Source organism: Chelonia mydas, chromosome 25 (genome assembly GCF_015237465.2).
Source record: "Chelonia mydas isolate rCheMyd1 chromosome 25, rCheMyd1.pri.v2, whole genome shotgun sequence".
Classification (NCBI taxonomy): domain Eukaryota; kingdom Metazoa; phylum Chordata; order Testudines; family Cheloniidae; genus Chelonia; species Chelonia mydas.
The window spans coordinates 11425125-11447637 of record NC_057858.1 but is presented as its reverse complement, the minus strand read 5'-3'; the positions used below and the strand labels follow the sequence as shown (position 1 = coordinate 11447637).

Sequence of the window (22513 nt, the reverse complement as noted above, 5' to 3'; positions counted from 1 at the left end):
ATAAAGGAGGTCAGTAAAGAGCCCAGACAAACGACCACCTTTGCTTTGCATTTAAACTTCAACCCTCTGCTGCTGTATTCTTTTTAGATGTAACTTGTAATTAGTGTAATATCACAGCAGCATGTCAGGAACAGTAGGTAGAGTAAAAAGGAGCAAGAGGGCAACCCTGAAACCGAAAAAGAAAAGATCCAATGAACTGAAGACCACTAATGATCAGTAGCTGGGGCTTAGGGCATCTCTTCAAAATGTATCTTGGGTTACCATCTAAAACATTCCAGATATGAATTCACGCCAGCATATTCTCTGTCCCCCTCTTGCAAATTCCATTTAAATAAGCTAATGCATGTGATGTATGGTGGGAGGAAGAAGTCCTTAGATGTTCTGGGGCTGCTGAAGATTGGTTAATAGATCAAAGGGTCTGAAGTCCACGTAATGGCATTAGCTAGTACCCAGCATGCTAACTAAACGTTTTGGGGTATTTGCACTTGTGGACTTATGACTGTAAAATCAGAGTATGGATTTTATAGAGTAATAAAAAGAAATAATTCTGCACATGTAAAACTCTGGAAAAAGCAGGCAAGTGGAAACTGATTTAGGTGACTCCCTAACCCTAGGAAAGAGGTGTTTCTTCTACTAGCCATTAGTTAATTATCTGAATGAACTAAATGTGGTTGATAGCATGTTGACATTATGTTGCTGACGCTACCTTGCCACTATCTAAACTCTGTTTTGGGGCAAGGTTTTGCTGTGCTCTTTCAGGAAATTTGTCCTTTTTCTAAAGGCACCTTGATTACTTTTCAGAGTAGCAGCCGTGTTAGTCTGTATTCGCAAAAAGAAAAGGAGTACTTGTGGCCCCTTAGAGACTAACAAATTTATTTGAGCATGAGCTTATCCGATTATTTGAGCATAAGCTTTCGTGAGCTACAGCTCACTTCAATTTGTTAGTCTCTAAGGTGCCACAAGTGCTCCTTTTCTTGATTTCTTGGAGATTATATTTTTTTATTTTACTGGGGTAAAAAACATTTAAAATGGGGAATAAATTCTGACAGTTATTATAATTTGTCAGACAATGGGGATGGACAAAAACCTGATTAGTTGTCTTGTTGAAGTTAGATCAGATTTCTGTAATCAGTTTAAACCTTCCCAGAAAAAGCTCTGCTTTAATTTGTTTAAGCTTACAGTTGCTTTGAGCATAACCGATCAGTTTTACTCAGCATAATTTGCGTTCTACTGTACGGCCACACCCTGCTGAGCCTGCAGCTTCTACCTGACATGGATTTATAAGGTTGCATAAACCATCTGAGTCCCAGTATGACTGCCTCTGTATTTAAAGGGAAACCTTTTAAACCACAAAGTGCTTAGCCTCTGGCAAATGATTTATTTCAGTTTGTGAGCCCCAGTCATGTGAGAGCATTTAACCATATGCCCTCAATGCTTGCATTTAGAACTGTAACTTTTTTTATTTTTAATTTGTTAACATGATCTTGTTTTAAAAAGTATTTGTAGATCTATTCAGAACTAGCACATTATATTGGCAGCCATCCTGAAATGGCTTTGAATAGGATAGCACTTGCACATCCATGAAATAGCAGCAGCAAAGTCTTCAGAGGTTCTTGTTATCAAGCTGGCCAGTATTGTGCGGCGCTCTGATCAGGGATAAGTCCTACTTAACATTTTATGTGTGTGTGCAGGTGGTTTTATTAAATGTCCGACAGACCCAGTCCTGAAACCAGTGGGAGGGGTTGCCTAAGTAGGGAATTCAGGATCCTGCAGTATGGCCAGTTCTACGCTCAAAAGTTAAGTCGACCCAGCTATGTCGTTCTGGCATGTAAAAAAAAATCTACACCCCTGAGATGTACTTAAACTGACCTAACCCCTGGTGTAGATAGTGCTAGGTCGACGGAAGAAGTCTTCCATAGACCTAGCTACTTCCTCTCAGGGAGGCGGATTAGTTTATGCAAACGGGAGAACCCCTTCCGTCACTGTAGTGAGTGTCTACGCTGAAGTGCTACAGCATTTCAAGTGTAGAGAAGCCTTAAGATTCCATCAGCAGCAGGAAATGTCATTAAAAGTGTGTTACAGTAAACGTGCAATGTCTGGACGAATCCCTTGCAGAGCTTGCTAATATTATTGCAATGAAAAACAGTGTTTACAGAGAAATACATTATTTCTTATCTGTATTGCAGCAGTGCCTAGAGGCCCTGATCAAGTTTTGAGTTCCCATCATGCTAGGAACTGTACATACTTACAATGAAAACATGATCTCTGGCCCAAAGAGCATATAATCTAAGTATTACTTTGAAAAAATAAAACAATGATTTTTCCTTTGTAGCCTATCAAATTGTAGCTCTTTCATAAAGTGTTGGAAAATTCCATGAAGTCTTGGCACAAAGCATGTGTTAAAATAATATTTTGTTTTCTGGACAAATAACTATATGCTTAGTGATAGAATTTCAATATAGAAATTGGAGCTTCAGCAGGTTTGTATTGGGGGATGAAGCACAGCCTGTTTGATAATTGGCCTATTACAAATTCAAACTCCCACATATTTGTGTGGGTGATATATTTAAAGGGACCCCTTTCACTTGAAATCTAGTTGGGTTCAAAAACATGAGCTAAAAGTAATTTCAGTTATTACACCTACCTCAGTTAATGTTTGTGGATTTACAACCCCAGGTTTTCATAGCTTTTAAAATATTTTTCTCTCCCCTGCTGCTGTGTAATCGGTTTCCCAAGAGTTGTCAGATATGTAAAATAAACTAAAAACATGGGGAGTACTTTTTCTCTATTTTTCCCCCCACCAAAGATTATGGTAACAATCGGGCAGTGTAAATGTAAGTGAACATATTTGTGTGAATTTGAGTGCTTGCAGAGGATAGTTGGACTGACATCCCTTAATACTGATGGTCTCTCAACTCTTTACTCACAGAACAGCTACTACATCCCTAGTAGCCTTGCAAGCTCCCCAGCTGTGTTGCAGTGCTTCTTGGAGAAACCATCTCTAGGAGAGTTCACTTTCCATATCCATAGACCTCTGTGTGCCAAAGAGGCTGCCAGTTTATGCCCATTGTGGTACTAGTGGCAGAGGGGATGGAGTTAAGCTGTGGACTCCTGTCTGTTGTATTTCAGCTGGGCACGGTAGCTTCTCATCACTATTGGTCTAGGCTGGATTTAAATGAATAACCTGGAAATGCATTTTTCTAATCTATTATCAAGCCCTTTAGCCATCCAGTACTCTTCAGTCTCGGCTTTTTTAACAAATAGGGTTGAGAAAAGAACTGTCCTTGTAGTCAAATATGAGATTGTCATTACAACTATTTTGGGGTACAGGTTTGCTATAAAATCATGGTGGAGCCATTCATATCCTAAATGCATGGATTATTGACTTTTAACTTCGAACTAACATTATACAAGTGTGAGCCCTTGAGTTTCTCTAGGTTTCAAAATACACTTTGCTCTCCCAGCTGACTGACGAGCCCTGTTCCAAGAGGTGTCCTGCAACGGATGCTACACGAAGTCATGTTCACTTCACTGTCTGTTACAAATGCAGGAATAAATTTGCCAGCTGAAATTTGTCACTTATTTTTAAAGGGATGCAGTTGAGTCAGAAAGGATTTTAAAAAATTTCTCATGTTACAAATGACACCTTTAAAGGATCAAAACTGAACATTTAAGAACTCTCTTACTTTCTGTGCTGTTTAGTTTTTCTGCTTTACTCAGCTTGGACAGTGAAAATGCACTAGTTAGTTTCACTTCTCAAGTTCTCGTGCACCAGCCCACTGCTGCAATGTTCAGGCAGCAAATGCTGCAGGATAATGTGTTGTGGTTTTTGGGTGTTGGCGTGGAAGGGAGGGAGGAAACGAAAGGGCAAAAAAGTCATATTGAAATCAAAAAGAAATTGTGGAAATCTCTCTTGCTCCTAGGTTTTTCTAAATGTTTGCTTTAACCATAACGTTATTGGTATCTGAATTAAGCCAAATTAGACCTGAGTGTGCCCCTTTAAGCCTGCAAGAGCAAATGGACAGTCTAGCAAAAAAGGTAGTTGATAGTGTCCTTTCCAGTTACTTTACAGGTGCTGAAAATCATTTGGATTCTGTCCAGCTGTTCAGGATTAATTTCTGTCACTGAATTGGAGGTCATGGTATGGGCACATTAGTAGTCCTTAACTGGTGACAAATGGGATGATGCAGTTTTAGTGAGTAAATCTGTTTAAGAAGAAATTGAGTCCCATGGTCAATATTTTCTGCATCAGACATTGTATAGGACTGATTTAGGAGGGGGGGAGAAATCTCAGGTATGTACTTTGCCTTTTTTCTGGTGATTTTGGGGTTCTGGCCGCTGTGCTGCATAGCTGTTACTCATCAGTAGGATACTCAGAAAGGAAATCTCCACTTGTCACTTCTTCCGAAGCAAGATAATATGTGACAATAAAATACCACATATAGCTTTTAGTAGGTGAATATTTGAGCGAGAAAGAAAGTGAGATAAATTGAACTGGGTTGAGATACTGGAAATGAGGGTAACAGATTTACACAATCATTGGTGTGACTCAGGTTGGCCAGTCAATTACAACTGTGGTAATTACTAGAAGAGGGGTATAGTCCGGTTGCCATGGAAATCAGTTTTTCTGCTAACTTCAGGGAGAGTACTCTAGGCCCCGGCTGGATAGGTGGTGAAAGGTCATTTGACTTGGCCCAAAAGAGTAGATGTATTTAAATGAGGGTCGCTGAAGATGAGTGACTATCAGAGTAGTGAAAAGAGAGGAGCAGAGTGGGTTTATTAACAGGCTCTTCCAGTAATAGGCATAGTAAGAGAAATAGAGGGGAAGCTACACTTAGGGATGGGAAATGAGGTTATCCAATAAAACATGTTTATAGTCTACTTTTTAACCCCTTTTTTGGCTCTTTCTCCTTGTTTCTTTCTTTCACCTGATGGAGCATCTCAAGGGAAACAAGTGTAGGACTAGAGAACATGATTATTAAAATGCCAGTGGCCAGTCTACACTGGTGGCAGGCAGCGCATCCATGAATACAAGAGAAATGCCAAACGTAGACAAGGTCGTTGATTGATACCAAGCCTACGCTAGCTGGGAAATGGTCTAGCTCAGGGTATGTCTACGCTGACAACCCTACAGCGGCGCCGCTGCATCTCTTCATAGAATCTCAGGGTTGGAAGGGACCTCAGGAGGTCATCTAGTCCAACCCCCTGCTCAAAGCGTAGACCCTAGCTACGCTGAATGGAGGAATTCTCCTATCAATGTAGGTAATCCACCTCCCCGACAGGTGGTGAAATTCTTCCATCCTCCTAGCACTTGTCTATCCCAGGGGGTTCGGTCAGTATTGCCACGTGGATTTTTCACACTCCTGAGAGCAGTAGCTAGACTGATGTAAAATCCTAATGTAGACTAGGCCATAGTAAACCTAGAGGCCCTACAAGCCTCAGAACAGCTTTCTTCCTTATCCTCTTGGGACCCAAATTAGCTGTTTTTTTTAATTAGGTTGGACTTTGGAGGAAAAGAGGGCTCCTTACTTTTAAGGCCTTGCAGTGTCTTTATGAAGTTCCTTGTATATCGTGTGCCTTTAGTTGTAGCCTGGGAACTTAAATTCATAACTTTGCTAGACACTAAAAATCATGGATTCAGTAAGGGCACAGGATTTATAATTCATTACACTAATTTGTAACCCACTAACCTCATGTATCCTGCAACTGTGAAAGGATTGAGCCTGGTATGCACAGGTTTTAATATGTATTCTGATTACTGATCGTTTGGGTCTGTCCCAAATTGACTTTGTGGACTTTACCCAGGGCCCTGCCTTGCATTTTAGCTGCTTTCCAAGAATGTGAGTTTGCCACATTGCCCATCAGTGGAGAGCAAGCGCTTGCCTCTTGTGCCATACAAAGATGAGCAAGTATTGCGAAATCAGAGAAATTTCACAATTGGATTAGATTCTCAGCTGTTCAGAATCTCAGTTTTTTAAAACCCTCCTGTGTGTGAAATAGACTTTGGGGTGTAACAGTACTTTCCAAATGCTTTGCTGCTGTTCTGAGTGAAAATTGCGAGCCCTGTAGGGTGCATCTTCATTTGGAAAAAAGGTGTGTTCTTAACTTGTGTTAGCTAAAATGTGGTAACCAACTACGATCTTAGTGAAGACAAGGCAGTTAGTATTTTAAGATGAGTTCCCAGGTCTAGGTGAATCTTAGGCTCCCTCATAGTAACTCAATCTGTTAACACTTGTGAAAGCTACAAACTGCTTTGTCTTTACTGGGATTTTGCCTCATGTTAGTTACCATGTTAGCGACTTCAGGTTAAAAACAGATGTAGTCAGTGCTGTCCTAAGGGGGCGTGGGACCTGGGACATAGGCGCTGAGTTTCTATCTGCTGGAGGGTGGTTCCCCCCGGCTCCGCCCAGGCTCCGTCCCCCACTCCACCCCTTCCCTCAAGGCCCCACCCTGCCTCTTCCCCACTCCACCCCCTCCCCTGAGCACACTGCGCCCTTGCTCCTCCCCACCCAGCGCGGAGTCCAGATGCCCCAAAACAGCTGATCGGTGGTAGATGCTGGAAGGGTGAGGGAGATGCTGGTCGGCGGGGCCCGCTGGTGGGCAGGAGGCGGCTCTGGGGGAAGAGGGAGGTTGGTGGGGGGCTCCTTCTTCCCCTCCCCCCTATCCCCCACTGACTTCTGTCTCACCTCCCTGCCCACCTTCTCAGGAAGCACGGGGCCCCCCAGAGTGCAGGGCCTGGGGCAGTTGCCCTGATTTGCCATACCCTAGGGACGGCTCTGCACCTGGTGAAGACAAGGCCTTAGACTTTATGGTGGAGTAGGGGACCCTATGCAGCCTGACCTCCACGTGCTGGTCTCCTAATTAGATGGGGCTAGCTGCATTTCCTCTCACTTTACAAACTGACAATAGGTATTTCTTTTCTCTCCTAGGCCATGCTGCAGGGTGAAGAGCACAGATAAAGAACCTTCCACCACTCCTTAGAATAGTCCACCAGCCCTGACAACTTCATGCTGCAGGAGACAGCCTGATGCCCTCAGCACATCCTGCCATGGACGGAGGGAAGAACTTTCCACAGCATGAACACCAGCAGTCAGGCAGTACATTATACAGTATGCCGAACCTCCAGACCCAGCTCAGCGTACCTGCCATGGAGGTGAGGGTCCTGTCAGGTTAGCGTGGAAATGATTGGATTTGGGAGCTTTTGCCAGAGGGGGGGTCACAGCAATGTTGAAATCTTGGGAAACAAAGTAAACGTTTACAGTTTCTATTTGGTAAATTGGCTTTCCAGGCTGTTGTCCAGTGGTACAAGGTATTTATTTTTAGTGCTAGACATTTGAGGCAGCAGCTGCCACAATCCATGTTGACTTTGAAGTTGGGAGGAAAAGCAAGATTGTGACTGAAACGACGTAATTTTAAAGTCCATTATATTGCAACCTGCTAGGGCAAGAGATGAAGAATCGAAGCTGGATTACCCGCTTTCCATTTGTTTCTACCCCTGCTGGCTATCAAAGTGCTGGACCTTGAAAGTGTCACTTGTAGCTGTGTCTTTTCTGACACTGTTACATGACTGAATAGTATTTTATTAGGATTTACAGTCTCCAAGCAGGATTGGGTCCTGTACCAGGTTGCAGACTCACTGGTGCGGCACCTCCTGCTGGTTAGTCTGGGAATTAGCTCTTTTCCAGCCCTCCGAGCACCTCCTGTTGACCGGTGTCCCTCCCGGATCCCAGTGCCCTTTACCTTGGGGTTCTGACCCCAGCAGTACCCCCACACTCTGGATCTCCCCTTCCAAGGGAACCCCCTCCCGCTATACCCATCTTGCCTCAGTGGCTACTGCCAGTCATCATCTAGCCCCCTTTCTGTAGGGCAGACTGTAATGGCCACTCATCACTGGCAAGGGAGTTGGACCTGCTGCCTTTGCCTATCCCCAGGCTGCACCTCTGCAGCCCCAGTACCTGCTTAAGCCTTTAACAAGGCCTCAGCCTGAGGAGTTGCCAGGCTGGAGCTCCCCAGCTCCTCTTGCCCTTCCCCAGCACTGCTCTGCTTCAAGTACCCTGTGCTCCCGGGCAGCTAGGTCCTTCCCACTCCAAGGCTGGAGTGAGACACTGAACCAGCTCCTCCCTCGCAGTCCTCTTATCGGGGCCAGCTGAGCCCTGATTGAGCTGGCCACACCTGTGGTCAGCTACTCAGTCAGCTTCCCTCAGCTGTTCTCGCTCCTCTTACCTCAGGAGTGGGGCCCCGCTACTAGTCCCTATTGTGACCTGCTGTACAAACCCATGATTTTTAAAAAAAAGTCCCTGCCCTAGATAGCTTTACAATCTAAACAGAGTGTCCCTTGGGCACCAGTACTCTTTTGTCTCTGATTATAACTAATGGCTGCTGCTTTCCTGAAGTTTGTACCCATCTTAGTCTGGCTACATGGAGGCATTCAGCACCTGCTGCATAGCTGGGGAAGTTGGGCGTAAACAATTTTGAGGTCAGCTTTAAACCGATGTGAACTCTTAATGTTTTCAGAGAGCACCTGCCCTCACAAAATCAGACACTCTATAGATGACTTAAGTCAGGCCCCCAAAATGAGACACTTCGAATTACTAGTCACTTTTGAAATTATTGGCCTTTGAAAACCTCTAGAAACGATCATATTTTTTTCACTCATTTCTCCCAATTGCAGCCCATTCAACATGCTGCAACTAAAATCATGTTCCTTGCCTGCCACTCCAATCACCTCTTTTTCTCTCTCTCTCTCTCTCTCACGCAGCCTGGAGTCCCTGCATTGACTTCCTCTCTCTCCAGATCAGGTGTAAATTCTGTAGCTAAACAGTTACAACTCTGGGTCTGGGTTTTGCCCTTATATGGACATAGAAATAATAATTAAAAAAACAACTACCTTGTTTTCTTGTACAAGTCAATGCCACTTTGGTCAGTGAACAATTGACAAAGGAGATTAATGTCAGTAGTTGAAAGATGACACAATATCCTGTTAGCGTCATGCTTATGTTGGAGCCTCACGCTGAAATAGAACTTGCCATTGGTACTGAAAGCAGCTGGGGAGCAGTAAATGTAGCTGTCTAGGTATAAACCTGCCCCGACTCACTCCAGGTTAGCCAAGGCAGAGTCCAATTTCTACAAAGTTTGTGATTAACTGGGTAGGCGGGGAGAATAACCTATGAGGATAATGACCCCAAAGCTCTTCCTGGAATAAGTAAGAACGCAGCAGGTTTGCAAGTCAGACGTGGTGTGTGGCCATAGACTAACCACTTGTGAACGATTAAAAGCCATCACTGTTTGTTGCATGCAGGGAGAGGAGGGGTCACAGGACAAGGCTTGAATTCTGAGCTACCAGTGTGATTTAGCAGAGTTGCAGTTTTCTGATGCTGGAATTTTTCTCGGTATTGTTGTGCTTTCAGAACTCGATGCTGGCTCCTGATTGGTGGAATCCCTTCTATTCATCTGTCCCTTTCTCAACTCCATCTTTTCCAAGTGAAAACCAGTAAGTGCTGTTTATATAATTCCCCTACATATGTGCACACCCGATGATTCAACTGTTTCTTCAGTGCTTTCTTCGTTTACTTTTTGTTTCACTAACTTATGGGGAAATAATGGCATCCCAGAGTGCTTGTGGCATTTCACAAACTGCTACATCTTGGAAAAGAAAAGAAACAGCCTTTGTGAAGACATGGGAAACTTTGACTTCGCGTAAGCTTTTAAACTGATTTAGGGGAGTAAAGGCCTTGTTAGAGTCTAGATTTGTTACACTAATGGAGTTCATAAAATACACCATTAATACAATCTGGCTATACTAATATATCATAGAGGCAAGTAGCTTTATATGGCCAGTGCAGGGAAGAAGGAAGTTATTTCTGCTCGGAGAAAGGTAGAGTGACACATTTGTGGATGAAGCAATATTAAAAGCTATGGTAGGAAGCTAATAATTCTTAGTAGTATCAACCCTGCTGAATTAAGCTTTCATTTTAAGTTGCTAGCACATTTATATTCAGAATGCACATGCCATATAACTAACTGTGAAAACCAGAGCATATCAAGATCACAAGCTTTGCTAGTAACCTCATTACTAATCCTGCAAGGTGTGCGGTGGTGAGAAGTATGAGCTGATGTGAGAAGTTGTAACTTCCTCCCGAGTAAATCCCCACCACCTGCATACACCCTGCATAGCTTCAGCCTGTGAAAGGCACAGCTGTAATGTTTTCAGTAAACTTTGCGTACAAACAATTGCCCTTCCTATGGGAGAATTCTGCCTTATATTTTTCCTTATAGATTCACTGGAAAACCTCCTGTTCAGTACCTTGAAGATAAGTGCTTTGAATAAAGATGTGTTGAATGTTCTCTGTCTACTCTAGAGTCAGTCTGAGCCCCTGTGAATACCACTCCCCTCTTGGTCACAAAACTATGCACATTTATCCACCCGGGTAAGAAGGATACCGGCTATGATGCACCTTTGGGATTTTCTCAGTATGGGGGTCTAGTAGCAGGGAGAAGTGTTAGCAGCAGTGCATTATGCCACCACAAAAAGGGTCAGAGCTTAGACTGAGAGACTCTGACCAGTGAGTATTGGGAAAAGGTGTGCAGGGACATCATGTTGCTTTCTGTCACATCTAGTGAAAGGAAGGAGTGGCATAGATGGGGACTAGGGTGAGCTGCATCTGTCCCTTGTTTCCCTTGGGAGGGTTGTTTTGGGCGGCGGAGAAGGGCTAATGGAAGAAAAGTGCAGTCAGACTCCCAAAGTTGAGTAAAGTTGTTAACTTTTGGGATAGACCCTTGGGCGTAGTTCAGGGGTGTGAGGACTTAACCCAGTCCCCCATCTGAAGGATTTGAATGTCTCGATAGGCAAACAGAAAGATCCTTTCTAATGAGCCTTCCCTTTCTGGTGTTAGGCTGTGGGTTTATTTACACTTTATTTTAAAACTTGCTTCAGTGAGTTTCAGAACTCCGGTCTACAGACTTGGGCTTGCACTATGGTGCTAAAAACAGCAGTGTAAACATTGTGGCTCAGGCTGGAGCTCAGGCTTTGAAACCTCCCCCACGCCCCGAACCCCCAGGTTTCAGAGGTCAGGCTCCAGCCCGAGCCTGAATGTCTACACAGCTGTTTTTAGCATCATAAAGTGAGCCCCATGAGCCCAAGCCTGTTGACCTGGGCGCTGAGACTCATGGCCGGGGGTTTTAAATCACATACCCTGTGACTCCCAACCTAGTCGCCAGCCACGAGAATCCAGCTACTCTGTTCGGATAACACTAGTGTTATCTCCCTTGTTTTTCTTTCTTCTTTTGTCTGCCATCCCCATCCCACCTCAGTGTGGGAAACAAATTAGCCAGCAACCATGAGGTGAACTGAATTATAAAGCAGATTTTGCTAAATGGTTACCAAAAATCTGTTGTGCATGTGGTGGAAGTTATTCAGCCTTGTTAGTTACTCCTCAAAGCAGGAATTTGGGCAGGAGTGGTGGGATAAGTTCAGCCTCTTTGCTCTTAGCCAGGCTGTCTGCGTAATTGGAAGAGGGTGTGCTTTTTTTTTTTTAAGATGATTCCTGTAAATTACATTTTCTGTATCCTCAAGGGAGCTATAACAGAATTTCTGTTTTGCTGTATTGAACCACAGACTGAGATGCGATTTATCTATTGTTTTTTCCCTTCTGTTTGATCATTTGCTGTCTTTTTATCCTTCACTTTCTCCCTGTTCAGTGCTAGTACTCACTATTCACATCCACCGTGCTGGCGATGTTATTGTTATGGCCCTGATCCTGCCAAGACTTAAGCACATGCATAACTTTACATGCAAGAGTAGTCCCAGTGATGTAATAGGATTCTTATCACATGTAAAGTAATACACGTACCTGAGTCTTATTAGGATTGGGAGCCTATAATAGCGTTTATTTGGAAGAGGATGTTAAAGTTAAGGGTGTAGAATGGTTTCAGTTTTAGCTTCCTATCTTAGTATTCTCATAAGATACCAAAAAATTCACCTTTCAATGAAATTTTCCATTATTTTATTCCACACAAAGGAGACACTTAAAAAAAAAAAAAAAAAAAAGGGAAAATCTGGAGCAAACTCTGTAGCAGGTTAGCAAGGTGCATGTATATGGGAAATATGTTTTTTGCTGGAGAGGAAGAAAATGACCACACTTTTGTGATTACGCCATTTTCAGGCAGTTCTTTTCCCCAAATGTAGATGAACTCACTGAGCATTTACTAAATTTTTAAAGTTCGCCTGTTTTGGTGCTGTGTGTGATGGGCATGCGCAATAGAAACTTTGAGATTTCCATCTTACACACTGCTCACTTACTTATTTAATTGCAACTGTTGTGTCCTTACACTTTTCTTTAAAAACAATCTGCAATGTTAAAAAAAAAAGTTAATGAAACATTGCATTTAAAGAGTTAAAATGGCAAAGTCGAGGAAATACAAGCCAAGGTACTGGCAGTAGCACTAACTTGGCCAAATTGAACATGTGCCATGTTTTTCTTATTAAATGTATAGATTAATGTATTACTGTTCGATGTATAGTCCCAAACATACAGGATGTACAGTCTGGCCAAGCTGATGTTACTACTGGAATCTTAAAAGGACACTGGCAATATGATAGTGGCTCATTTAGATCACCCTTTAAATAGTATGGTAGCAATTAAAAAAAAAAAAGTTTGATTTCTCTCTGCTTTCCTGTTAGTAGAAGGGACTTTTGGATGGATCTGAGAGCAATATCAGCAAGCAAGCTCAGGCCAATCGCTCCTCCCACCTGTCTGTCTTTCTTTCTGTGCACACACCTGTTTGCTGCCTGTCCAACTTCATTTTCAGCTCTGTTGCTGTCACTGGTAACTCCCTGGTGCAGGTCCTGTGAGAGGTCATGGTGGCATCAGTATAGCAATGAACTCACTAGGCACAAAAGTGCTGTCAAATGAGCAAAGTAAACCAACTGAAACAAAGGAGGAAGGACAATAAAACCTCTCCTCTAATCTGTCAGTGATGATATTCTTAGGGAGGTGAACTGTAATGGCAGTAGATACATCACAGTCAGTGAGATTATTAAGTAGCTGGTGTCCCTTTCACCTTTCTAATTTCCTTCTTTTTTTTTTTTTTGCAACAATAACTCTGCAACTTCAGTATTGCATTAATGTAGTTTGCATTTTAATTTATATGGCATTGTAGTTGAAAAGCCCCTTGTTAAATAGTGAAAAATACAAAAATTGATAAAAAAGAAAACCAGTATGGTGGACCCCTCTCTGTTGCCACAGACTCCATGTGGGAGGAGTCTCATTTGCCAGTGGCTGTATTTAGATATGGCTTGTTCTCATAGCAACAGCTTTGTTTGAAGCAGGTTCTTCCAGTTTCTAATAAGTACTTAACTTTTATAGTACAAAGAATTTGGTTTAACAAGAGGTAGCAAAGTTTGCACCTTTATTCAGAACTTTCTTAGCCCACAAAAAATTACAATATGATAAAAATTGGTCTTGTAAAATGCTGAACAAGGCAAATCAGGAGGATCCTACATAGGGAAAATGTTTATATGTACAGTGTTTCTAAGGCAGTGATCCCTCTAATAGCTGAGCTCCCATTCCAATAATAGGCTTGATACTTTCCTCTCATCAGTGTAAATCTGGAGTAACCCTATTGATGTCAGTGGTGTTACATGTGTATAACTCCACTGTTGTCGGCTGAGTTACACTTCTGTGAATGATTGGAGAATCAAGCCCCGTATGTTTAGCAGACAGCATTTCTCAAATTTTGGAACAATGCTTTCCTCCGTGACTCCCCCACACCAATCTGAATGTGGGATAATAGTGGTTGTAATAATACATTATAAAACAAGCTCAGAAGAAGCATTAATTGCAATCTAACAGTGAAGAGGAAAAGGGCTGAGCGCTCGTCTATACTGGAAGCTGTCGCGCATCTGGTGAAGACTCTCTCTGCTGGCGGGAGAAGTTCTCCTGCTGACATGACACCGTCCACACTGGCACTTAGGTCGGTGTAATTTATGTCGCGCAGGGGGGTGGCTTATTCACACCCATGAGCGACATAAGTTACACTGACAAAACCTGTAGTGTAGACAAGCTCTGAGATGAATGCCAAGGCAGGCGCGGTTTCCATGGCCTAGGCCCTGTACCAGCAAAGGCCTAATCACTTGCTGATGACAGACTCCCTAAAAGGAGGCTGTAATGGCAAAGCACAAAAGTCCGATGAGATGCAAAGAATAAGGTCTCAAATATAGCCAGAGCATGCCCCAGTAAAGCTTCAAATACCAAGAGGACATCTGGTCCATCACTTTTTATAGGCAGCTGGTATAAAGAATAATATCCCAGTACGTGGTGCTGCAGCCTGCTTAAGCTGCCAGGTGACTGAGAACCTGCTGGTGGAAGGAATTGCAGCATTGGGCACTGAATCATTTACGAGACAGATACCTGTAGACTCTGTTCTAGCATGCAGGCTCTGCTAACAAGAACCTAAGTTTCAGAAAGACGGAGGAACCAATCAGAAGTTTAAACAACAAATTCTCTTGTTGGAGATAGTTGTAAAGACAGGGCCATTTCACTATGAGCTGCACTTACATCAAATGACCTGGGTAAGTTAAAGTGCATCTTAGTTCAATGTGTCCAAACTGTACAACTGCCCCCCCGTGTTTAGGGTTGGTGGGCAGTGAGAAAGCCATCTCGTTTCTTGCTCTTCTATAAAGTACTTGGTGTGTATGGAGACCCATCTCCTTCCCGGATGTCTGCATCTAGATATCGGTTAAGCCTCATCTGAGTCCACAGTCCAGGTCTTCCCTGATTGTGTCCAGTAGCTTATTTGTATCTGTGCTTAGAATGTAGATTTTTCCCAGTCATCACTCAGTTTAGCTGGGATAAATCTCTCTTTAAAATGTATCCATCAGACCTGTCTCTGGGCACATTTACACTGTTCTTAAACCAATACAAAATTAACTAACCAATGTCAATGTAATAAATTAATTAAGCTGTGCATATTAATGTAACCCCAACCACCCCCGATGCAAATGTCTGAGTTGACAAATGGTCTTTGTACTGTGCTCTCAAAGTCAATAGGCTTGGGCTCTGTCAAACCGAGAGGAGAAGCAAATTCCAGAATTGAAAGCTCTCTGCTGCAAATGCCCTATTCCCTACTCATTCAAATCAAGGGATTGTAGCAAGAGCACATCAGCCAGTCTGAGCTTGATAAAATCAAAAGATTCATAGAGAGGTTCTCGATTTCCAGCTCGTAGTATCGTAGATCTGAGAGATGAAAGAAGGGCACCAGGCCATCTTATTTCTTCAGCAAGGGCAAGCTTGTTCTCCATAGTAATATGTAGTGCTTGGTCTGTTTATCAAAAACAATGTGCTCAGCTGTACCCAGGACAGAAAAAATAGACTGTCCCTGCCTGGCAGTAGTAAAAGATACACACAAGATGGGGCAGGGATACCCTGGAAAGTTCCAGAGATGGGGTTTACTTGGTTGGCGGTAATCTTATTTTGAATGTCTCAAATGGCTAGTTTCCTCCATTCTTCCTTGGAGGAAATGTTCCACTTTTAAATACATCCTAGGTTCATAAGATAGGTTTCTTGTAGCCAAATCTTTGGGCATTGTCTGAGTAGCTCTGTGTAGGGGGAGGAGTAGAATCTTATTTCCATAACTTGTACCCATTTGAAAGGAGAACACACAGGTCAGTGTGGTATCGCTTTCCCTGCTTGTTTGGATTAAGCTGTTTGTTTTAGGTGTGAGACGCTAACCTTCCTTCTCTTCTGTCTGTCCAGTTTCAGTGGAGGTGATTAGTTGTCCCCAAAATAGAAGGTGGCTATACATATTGTAATCAGCCAATAGGTATGGTAGCTTCTGGCTTGATCTGTTATGTGTTTGGGAGATGGAGTATAGTAATTATGCTGGTGTTGGTTGCAACTCCACAGTTCAAGAGGAGTGCTGTTCTGTACCTAAGGCAGGGATGGAACCTTTGAAGAATACAGTGTATCGTCTCCAATCTTACAGGATGTACTCTGAGTTCAGAAAGAATTTCAGAGAGTTTTCAAGTAAATGGGTTAGTAGTTTGAGTAGTTTAAAGGCCCGGTTGTCATTAATCTTAAAATTCAGCACCTGGTGCTCATTTTCTTCAGCCCAAAGAAATTATTATGGAATAACACTCTTCAAACTTTCCATATAGTTCAAATGCACTGAAATCTCAGTGTGAGCCACATTTGAATAAATTAGGTTTTAATTCAGTCAACTTATAAACGGTTGTATCTAATTGTTATGATTATACAAATTAGTCAGGGCCAGACCAGTAGCACATGTCATTTTAAATGCAAGCACTGAAGCTAATATGCATGGTCCAATTGCATTGCTTGAAATGAGTCAGTGGAGTGAAGGGGCTGTACATGTGTGTCAGGGTCTCACTGACAGATGACTTGAACCCAACTGTCACTCGATTGGCCCCAACTGTCATTGGCCCTAAAGGTTCCATGGCTGTGTGCTGGCTTCTGTGTTTCATTGCAGGGTGTCTTGCTCAGGTGGAACGGATCAGGTTAGTCAGACTGACTCCTGCTGGGCAAGGTGGTTTCTGTGGGGAGCAGGGGGGAAAGAGGAGATTGTATATGTCCCATGATTCTTTCCCCTCTGCCCTATTACCCTTACAGAGAGCTTACCTTAAGGGACTCTCCAAGTCACACAGATATATGGCAGAACCAGGAACTGAACCCAGAGCTCGGGAAGCAATGTGATGTAGTGGATAGGACACTGGGTTGGAAGTCAGGAGACCTGAATTCTAATCCTTGGTCTGCCACTGACCAACCGTATGCCCATATGCAAGTCACTTACCCTCTCTGCTTCTATTTTCCCTCCCACCCTTTGACTGTCTTGTCTACTTATACTGTTAGCTCTTTGGGGCAGGAACTGTCTCTCTCTCTGTGTGTATAGCACCTAACACAGTGGGGCCTTGATCTTGGTTGGGACCTTCAGGTGCAGCTGTTATCCAAATACTAACATCCTGAATCACAACCTAGTACCTTAACACAAGACCACCCTTCCTCTCAACCCCCCCTTCACTACAGTGATTTTAGGTTATGTTTCATCAGTTGAACCTTGGGTCAAGATCAAGCCACAAGTAAAGTGCCTGTCAGCCTAGCTCCTAGCAGATATGAGGCAGACGTCAATTTTCTATGTATATAGCGTATGCTAGGGTGAGGATGCACATTGGAGTTGAGGTGCATTGACAGTCACATCTGGGAAACCTTGCCTGGCACCTGCCCATAGCGTGCTTTGCTTTAACGAATTTCTACTAGAAAGGAAATTGAAATCTGGCTTTGATTTACAGAAATCTTCCCTATTCCTCACCTCAGTAGCATGCGCCTTGGCATGAAAGCGATGTCAGAGTGGCTTGCATTGGGAAGTTTTTTCTTTTGTCATAGTCAACTGCTGCCATGAGGATCTCTTCTCCCTTCGTTTTGGCAGAGCTGCTAGGTTCACAAGCTTTGGAGCCCCTCTTACTTGCATTGGTTTGGTGGTGTAACGAAAGGTAATGTGGTGGTGGCCATCTTCCAACCTTTCACAGCAAAGCAAATGAATGTGCCAAAGTCCTTGCTAAATAAAAAGCAAAACAATAATACGAAAGGCACTGAAAAAGTTTGGCCTATCATATTAGCAATTCTGTAGTGGCTTTCCTGTGAGGATCTTTACCAAGTTGCAGTGTGTCTTTTTTACAACATTGCCTGTGAGGAGATGGCATCCACATTTTACAGATGGAAAAAGTGCAGTCCAGAGAGGTGAAGTGATTCGTCCCAAGACCAGATGAGGAACCAAATTCGTCCCTGGTGTAACTCCATCAAAGCTGGTGGACAAACACTGGAACGGATTTGGCACAGTGAATATGCAAGAGTTGGGAAAGGTGCCTCGTCACTCAGAATTGAGAGTGATTAGAGCTTGGACTGTCCTGGATTTTTTAAATTCTCTCTCTGTAAGAGCACATGGGTAGGGACCTGCTTTAGGGCTTCTTAGCAGAAGGTAAACCAGTTGCAACATCAGTAAGGATAGAGAAGAAATTCAATGGTAGCAGTTCATAGGCTATTGTGAAAAGTGATTTCTGTGCTGCCCTTTGCTAGGATTTTACCTTCAATGATGTGGCAAAAGAGGGGTACATTTAGTCATAAATGGGAGATAACTATGTGCCTATTTGCATGTAAATGCAGCCCATCCAGTGTATTTATAAGTCCTGCATGTGGATTAGCTAAAGGCATGTTGTGTTAATGAACAACTAGCTATGCAAGACATTTTCATTGCTGGATAGTACTTAGGCTGCCCAATGATTTCAATCTCCTCTCCCCAGTTGATTTTTCCTGTAGCTTGGAAGTTCACTGCCTGTGGGTTCTGTGGCCTTGACATCACATGGAATGTCTGACTTTCCACAAGGACAATTCAGCTGGACTGTGTGAAGTGTTCAAACAGTTTTTAATATGAAAATGTACTGGGTGAGGATTGTCGAAACTGTTTGAATGAACATCCGTTACAAGAGCCAGATTACCAGAAGGATTACTGAACACATTCCTCCCTCTGCAGAAGAGAGTTAACTTGTGCATGCAGTGTGTAATAGCAAAACCAAAAGCAGCTCATGTAATGGAGGCCAAAGGCTGCTGACTGGTGGAATGGAAAGACTCTTTCGGTTCACAACCCTTACCTGCCTAACAGTTACAGGATATAAACCCTGGGAGTGTCCGCTCAAGAGAGCATAATCAGGAGACCTTGCTTTGTTCACTAATTGGTGCCACTCTGAGATCTCCCTAGATAGTGACAGCTCAGAGCCATTCATCCCCATAAAACCCTTCCTGGGTTAGTATGCATGTCCCTGCCCCTCCTTTCAAGTTCTAGTGCTCCAGCCTAGCAGCACAGTATGTCCATGATTGGTGTAGCTATCTGTATAACTACTTTCCACCCTTGCCTTAGTCCCAAATGGAAGGAGTGTTGTGGCCTTTGGACCCACCACCTTGGAAGATCATTAGTGGTTGAGTTTTCCCAGGGGACTGTTGGTTCTTATGGGGTGAACTATGATTCTGCTTTGTAAGATTTAATATTTCCCCATATATAGCATATTTGATCGTAGGGTCCTATTGTGCCTTCCAAACACTAATTTCTCTGGTACCTTTACAGCAGTTTTATTTGCACTCCATTGTTAGGATTGAACTGGGATTCCTCAAAACCCAATCTCTATCAAATCCACCCAGTTTATGAGAGCCACTGAGAGTTGAATTCTTGGCCTCTTGATTATGCTACAGCTCAGTAGACCAGTGTACTAGCATATGAGCCCGAGAAAATATCGTTGGTAGGTTTATTATATTTTGCCCTGTAGACATCTGTCCTACACAAAATCCCCTGTTAAAATCAATCTCTTGCATGAGTCGACTTTAAGAACCAGTTAACCCCGTGAAGGTGGAATCTGAGACAACTCTAAGAAATGCCCCTTGCTAGGAATGAGAGAAAGTCACTGCTCTCCTTGTCTCTTTACAGGCAATATTTTAATGCCACTTCCGATTTTTACATGAATTCCATCAGCAGACAACCCTTCACAGAGACAAACTATGCATCTGTGGGCCTCGCTGACTTCTCACCAAAAAATGGTGATTTTCCTCAGGTAGGTGCCTAGTTTGTTATGACTGTCTGTCTTTGGGTAAAATGGGGTAAGACTGAGGGCAATGCATTGAATGGTTTTTAAATAGCCAGTGCGATATATGTGTATTTCGAATACTCTGATGCCTCAAATGCATGTCATTGGCTTGGTGGCCGTGCGGTGGTGGTAAATTCATAGGTGATGCAAGTTACATGTTGGTAAATTGATGTGACATACATACCAAAGGGAGTGTGGGGAAAGATGTAAGTGAAAGAAGGCTCCCACTAGTTAGACCATCACTTAATCTTCTCTGAACTAGGCTTTTAGGGTTTTCACCTCATGTATGTTACATGGGCTGTTATCTCACTACTCAGTAGGTTGAATTCATGAAGAGTAACATTTTATGGGGCTATAGGTTCTGAGAGAGCTGCACCTAGCAGAGAACTTATCATTCAAGCCCCTCCTTCCTCCCTGGAATGTGCTCTCCTCTGACGGGTAGGAGTGTGTGAACTGGATCTGAAAAGCGCCAGTCATCCTGGTTGGGTTGGTACCTCTATGGAGTGACAGACCTGCTCATCCTCCAGGGATCTCATTGGTATGAAATGAGCTCATCATGTTAGACTTGCCTCTGACTGTGTCTCATGGAAAGGTTGGTCAGTCAGAACTGGGAAACAGCTTAGCACGGGAAAGAGCTGACTTTTGAAAAAATGGTTAAATCCTTCCCAAGAGTTCAAAGGAGTACATTGTGTCCAGCTTGCACAAGTTCTTTGCAGTAGCTTCTCCCAAGATATTGTGGGACCCAGTGAGCAAAACCAGATAGAGCTGCCCTGCTGGCTTACCAAGGTAAAGGCCCAGTTGAAGTTATTTCCAGAGTCTGGTTCCATCTCCAACACTTGCACCTTAGAATGAGTTATGCTATCAGTCATCCTCTGGCCAGTCTGTAAAGTACCTAAATCTAGACCCCTGTGCGGGTACAAAAATGTGGATCCACAGCTGATCCGCAGCTGCCAGAATCACCCCGCCATCTGCTAGCCTAGTTGGTAGTCTTTTACCTGTATTCGCACCTGCAGCAGCAAGCCGTCTCACAAGGGCTAGTGGGGGGACGGGGTCTTTGAGGGAAAAGGCAGCATGAGGGGACTGGGGTAAGGGACAGCGCAGGACAGGGTCTCATGGAGAAGGGGCGGGGCGGAGGGAGGAACTGCGGGGAAGGGGCGTCGCATCATGTTTTGCTCCCGGGGGCTCACGAGCGACAGCACATGGCAGCAGCAGTGTGTGTTGCATCACAGTGGGGCGGAAGGGTAGGGCGCCAGGGCCCCACCCACTCCAATCCCTGTGGCCGGGGGCAGGTCCTGTTGCCCAGGCCTGGGAGCACTGGTGGGGACACTGGTGCTGCCTGAGGGGCCGAGCTACTGGACAGGAAGTGGTGCAGCGAGCAGGTGCTGGAGAGCCCTGACTCCAACCTGCCCCCCAACCACTGGCTGCTGGCCACCGGCTCTGAGCACACTGCGCCCCCCCCGGCGCTGTCCAAGCCGGACGCTACAGGTCAGGCGCCGCTGGTGAGTAGAGCCCTGCGTGGTTGTATCTGCAGCCGATCCACTATCTGCAAAAGTGGTCCGCGGATATCCACGGATTTGCAGGACTCTACCTAACACCATGCAGTTTTCCCGTCAGAACAGAGATGGCACTGGCCCCTTTAGCACTAAAATGAAATATTGGAAGAAGTGCAGCCAAACGAAAAACAGTGAAGACTGGACCTAGTACTTCTACTGCCCCCAAAACATGGCTTGCATCCCCAACCCACCCTGGAGCCTGATTCTCCCTCCTTAAACAGTCTTGTGGCCCATGTGTAGTAGCAGAATTCCAGCAGCGTTGGAGGAAGTGGCAAATGCCTTGGCTATGCAGCCAGTAGGAAAGGAAACTGAGCAGCAGTGTGCCTAAATGCTGGGATTTCCAATCCAAGACAAAGTCAAATCAGTGTTCAGCAGCCACTGCTGCAGGAGAGCAATCCAAATACTAGGAGTGGATTAAAAAACCCACCCGGCATAATATTGACCATTAATAACACATGTAGCTGTGCAGGATAAGGTAAGGGTAACCTAACCCCCTGCTTGAGTGTAAACTGATTGCTCGTGGAAGTCAGGGATTTTCCCATCACACATAGCATCAGATGTTTGATTAGACAACAATATGGGGAGTTTTGTGTCCAAAGAGAGGATAGTGGGCTAGATGAACCACTGGTCTGACCCGGTATGGAAAAGCTATGTTCTGAGAAAGCCACCCTCCTTACGACATTAAGACCTATATTTTCAAAAGTGACAAGTGATTTTGGATGGCTGACTTGAGGCCTCGTTATCGGAGGGCTGGTGCTGAGAAGTTTCTGAAAATCAGGTCCCTTCAGGGTCCCTCAACTGAAACACCGAAAATTACTGGTCGCTTCTGAAAATGTGGGACTAAGTTAAATTTAAAACCATTTTGAGCAGTGTGTCTGGTCGCAAAGAAGGCAATTTACTGGCAAAATCAAGTAAGGACAAGATCTGTCCATATCTGTGTATTTTATGCCAGTCATGCTTTGACAAATTGAAAAATAATATTTTAGCAGAGCCCCATCACGCTGCCATGTACTACTTCTGAATGTCTTTTTTTTTTTTTCCCCCAGTAGCATTTGAATGCCAAGATACATGTGTAAACAGAAGCTTGCTCCTTTATAATCAGCCTCTTCTTCCTGCATGATTCATTGAGGAATGTTTCAGCTGTGTGCATTGTAGTGAACTGCAATGTCACGACACTGGACCGTGACAGTGAACAAATATATTAGGAAGAGTTGGTTGATTATAAAGGAGAGACCATCTGTTCACAAAGGAGTATGTCAAAAAAACACATCACATTAATAAAGAGCAAAACTGACAAACTTTTCACTTCTCCTACCCT

General features: G+C 43.8%; 1 protein-coding gene across 14 annotated transcripts in view; it reads left to right on the top strand.

Annotated features, from left to right (window-relative positions):
* SBNO2 (strawberry notch homolog 2) overlaps window positions 1-22513 on the top strand; it is a 107539-nt gene that overhangs the window by 15707 nt on the left and 69319 nt on the right. For all 14 annotated transcript variants that reach the window (XM_027834231.3, XM_043535756.1, XM_027834232.3 and 11 more), the window contains 3 exons: window positions 6930-7153; window positions 9408-9490; window positions 19486-19609. In XM_027834231.3, the coding sequence (XP_027690032.2) occupies window positions 7028-7153; window positions 9408-9490; window positions 19486-19609 (333 nt within the window). In that variant the 5' untranslated portion in view covers window positions 6930-7027. The remainder of the gene's footprint in view (window positions 1-6929; window positions 7154-9407; window positions 9491-19485; window positions 19610-22513) is intronic.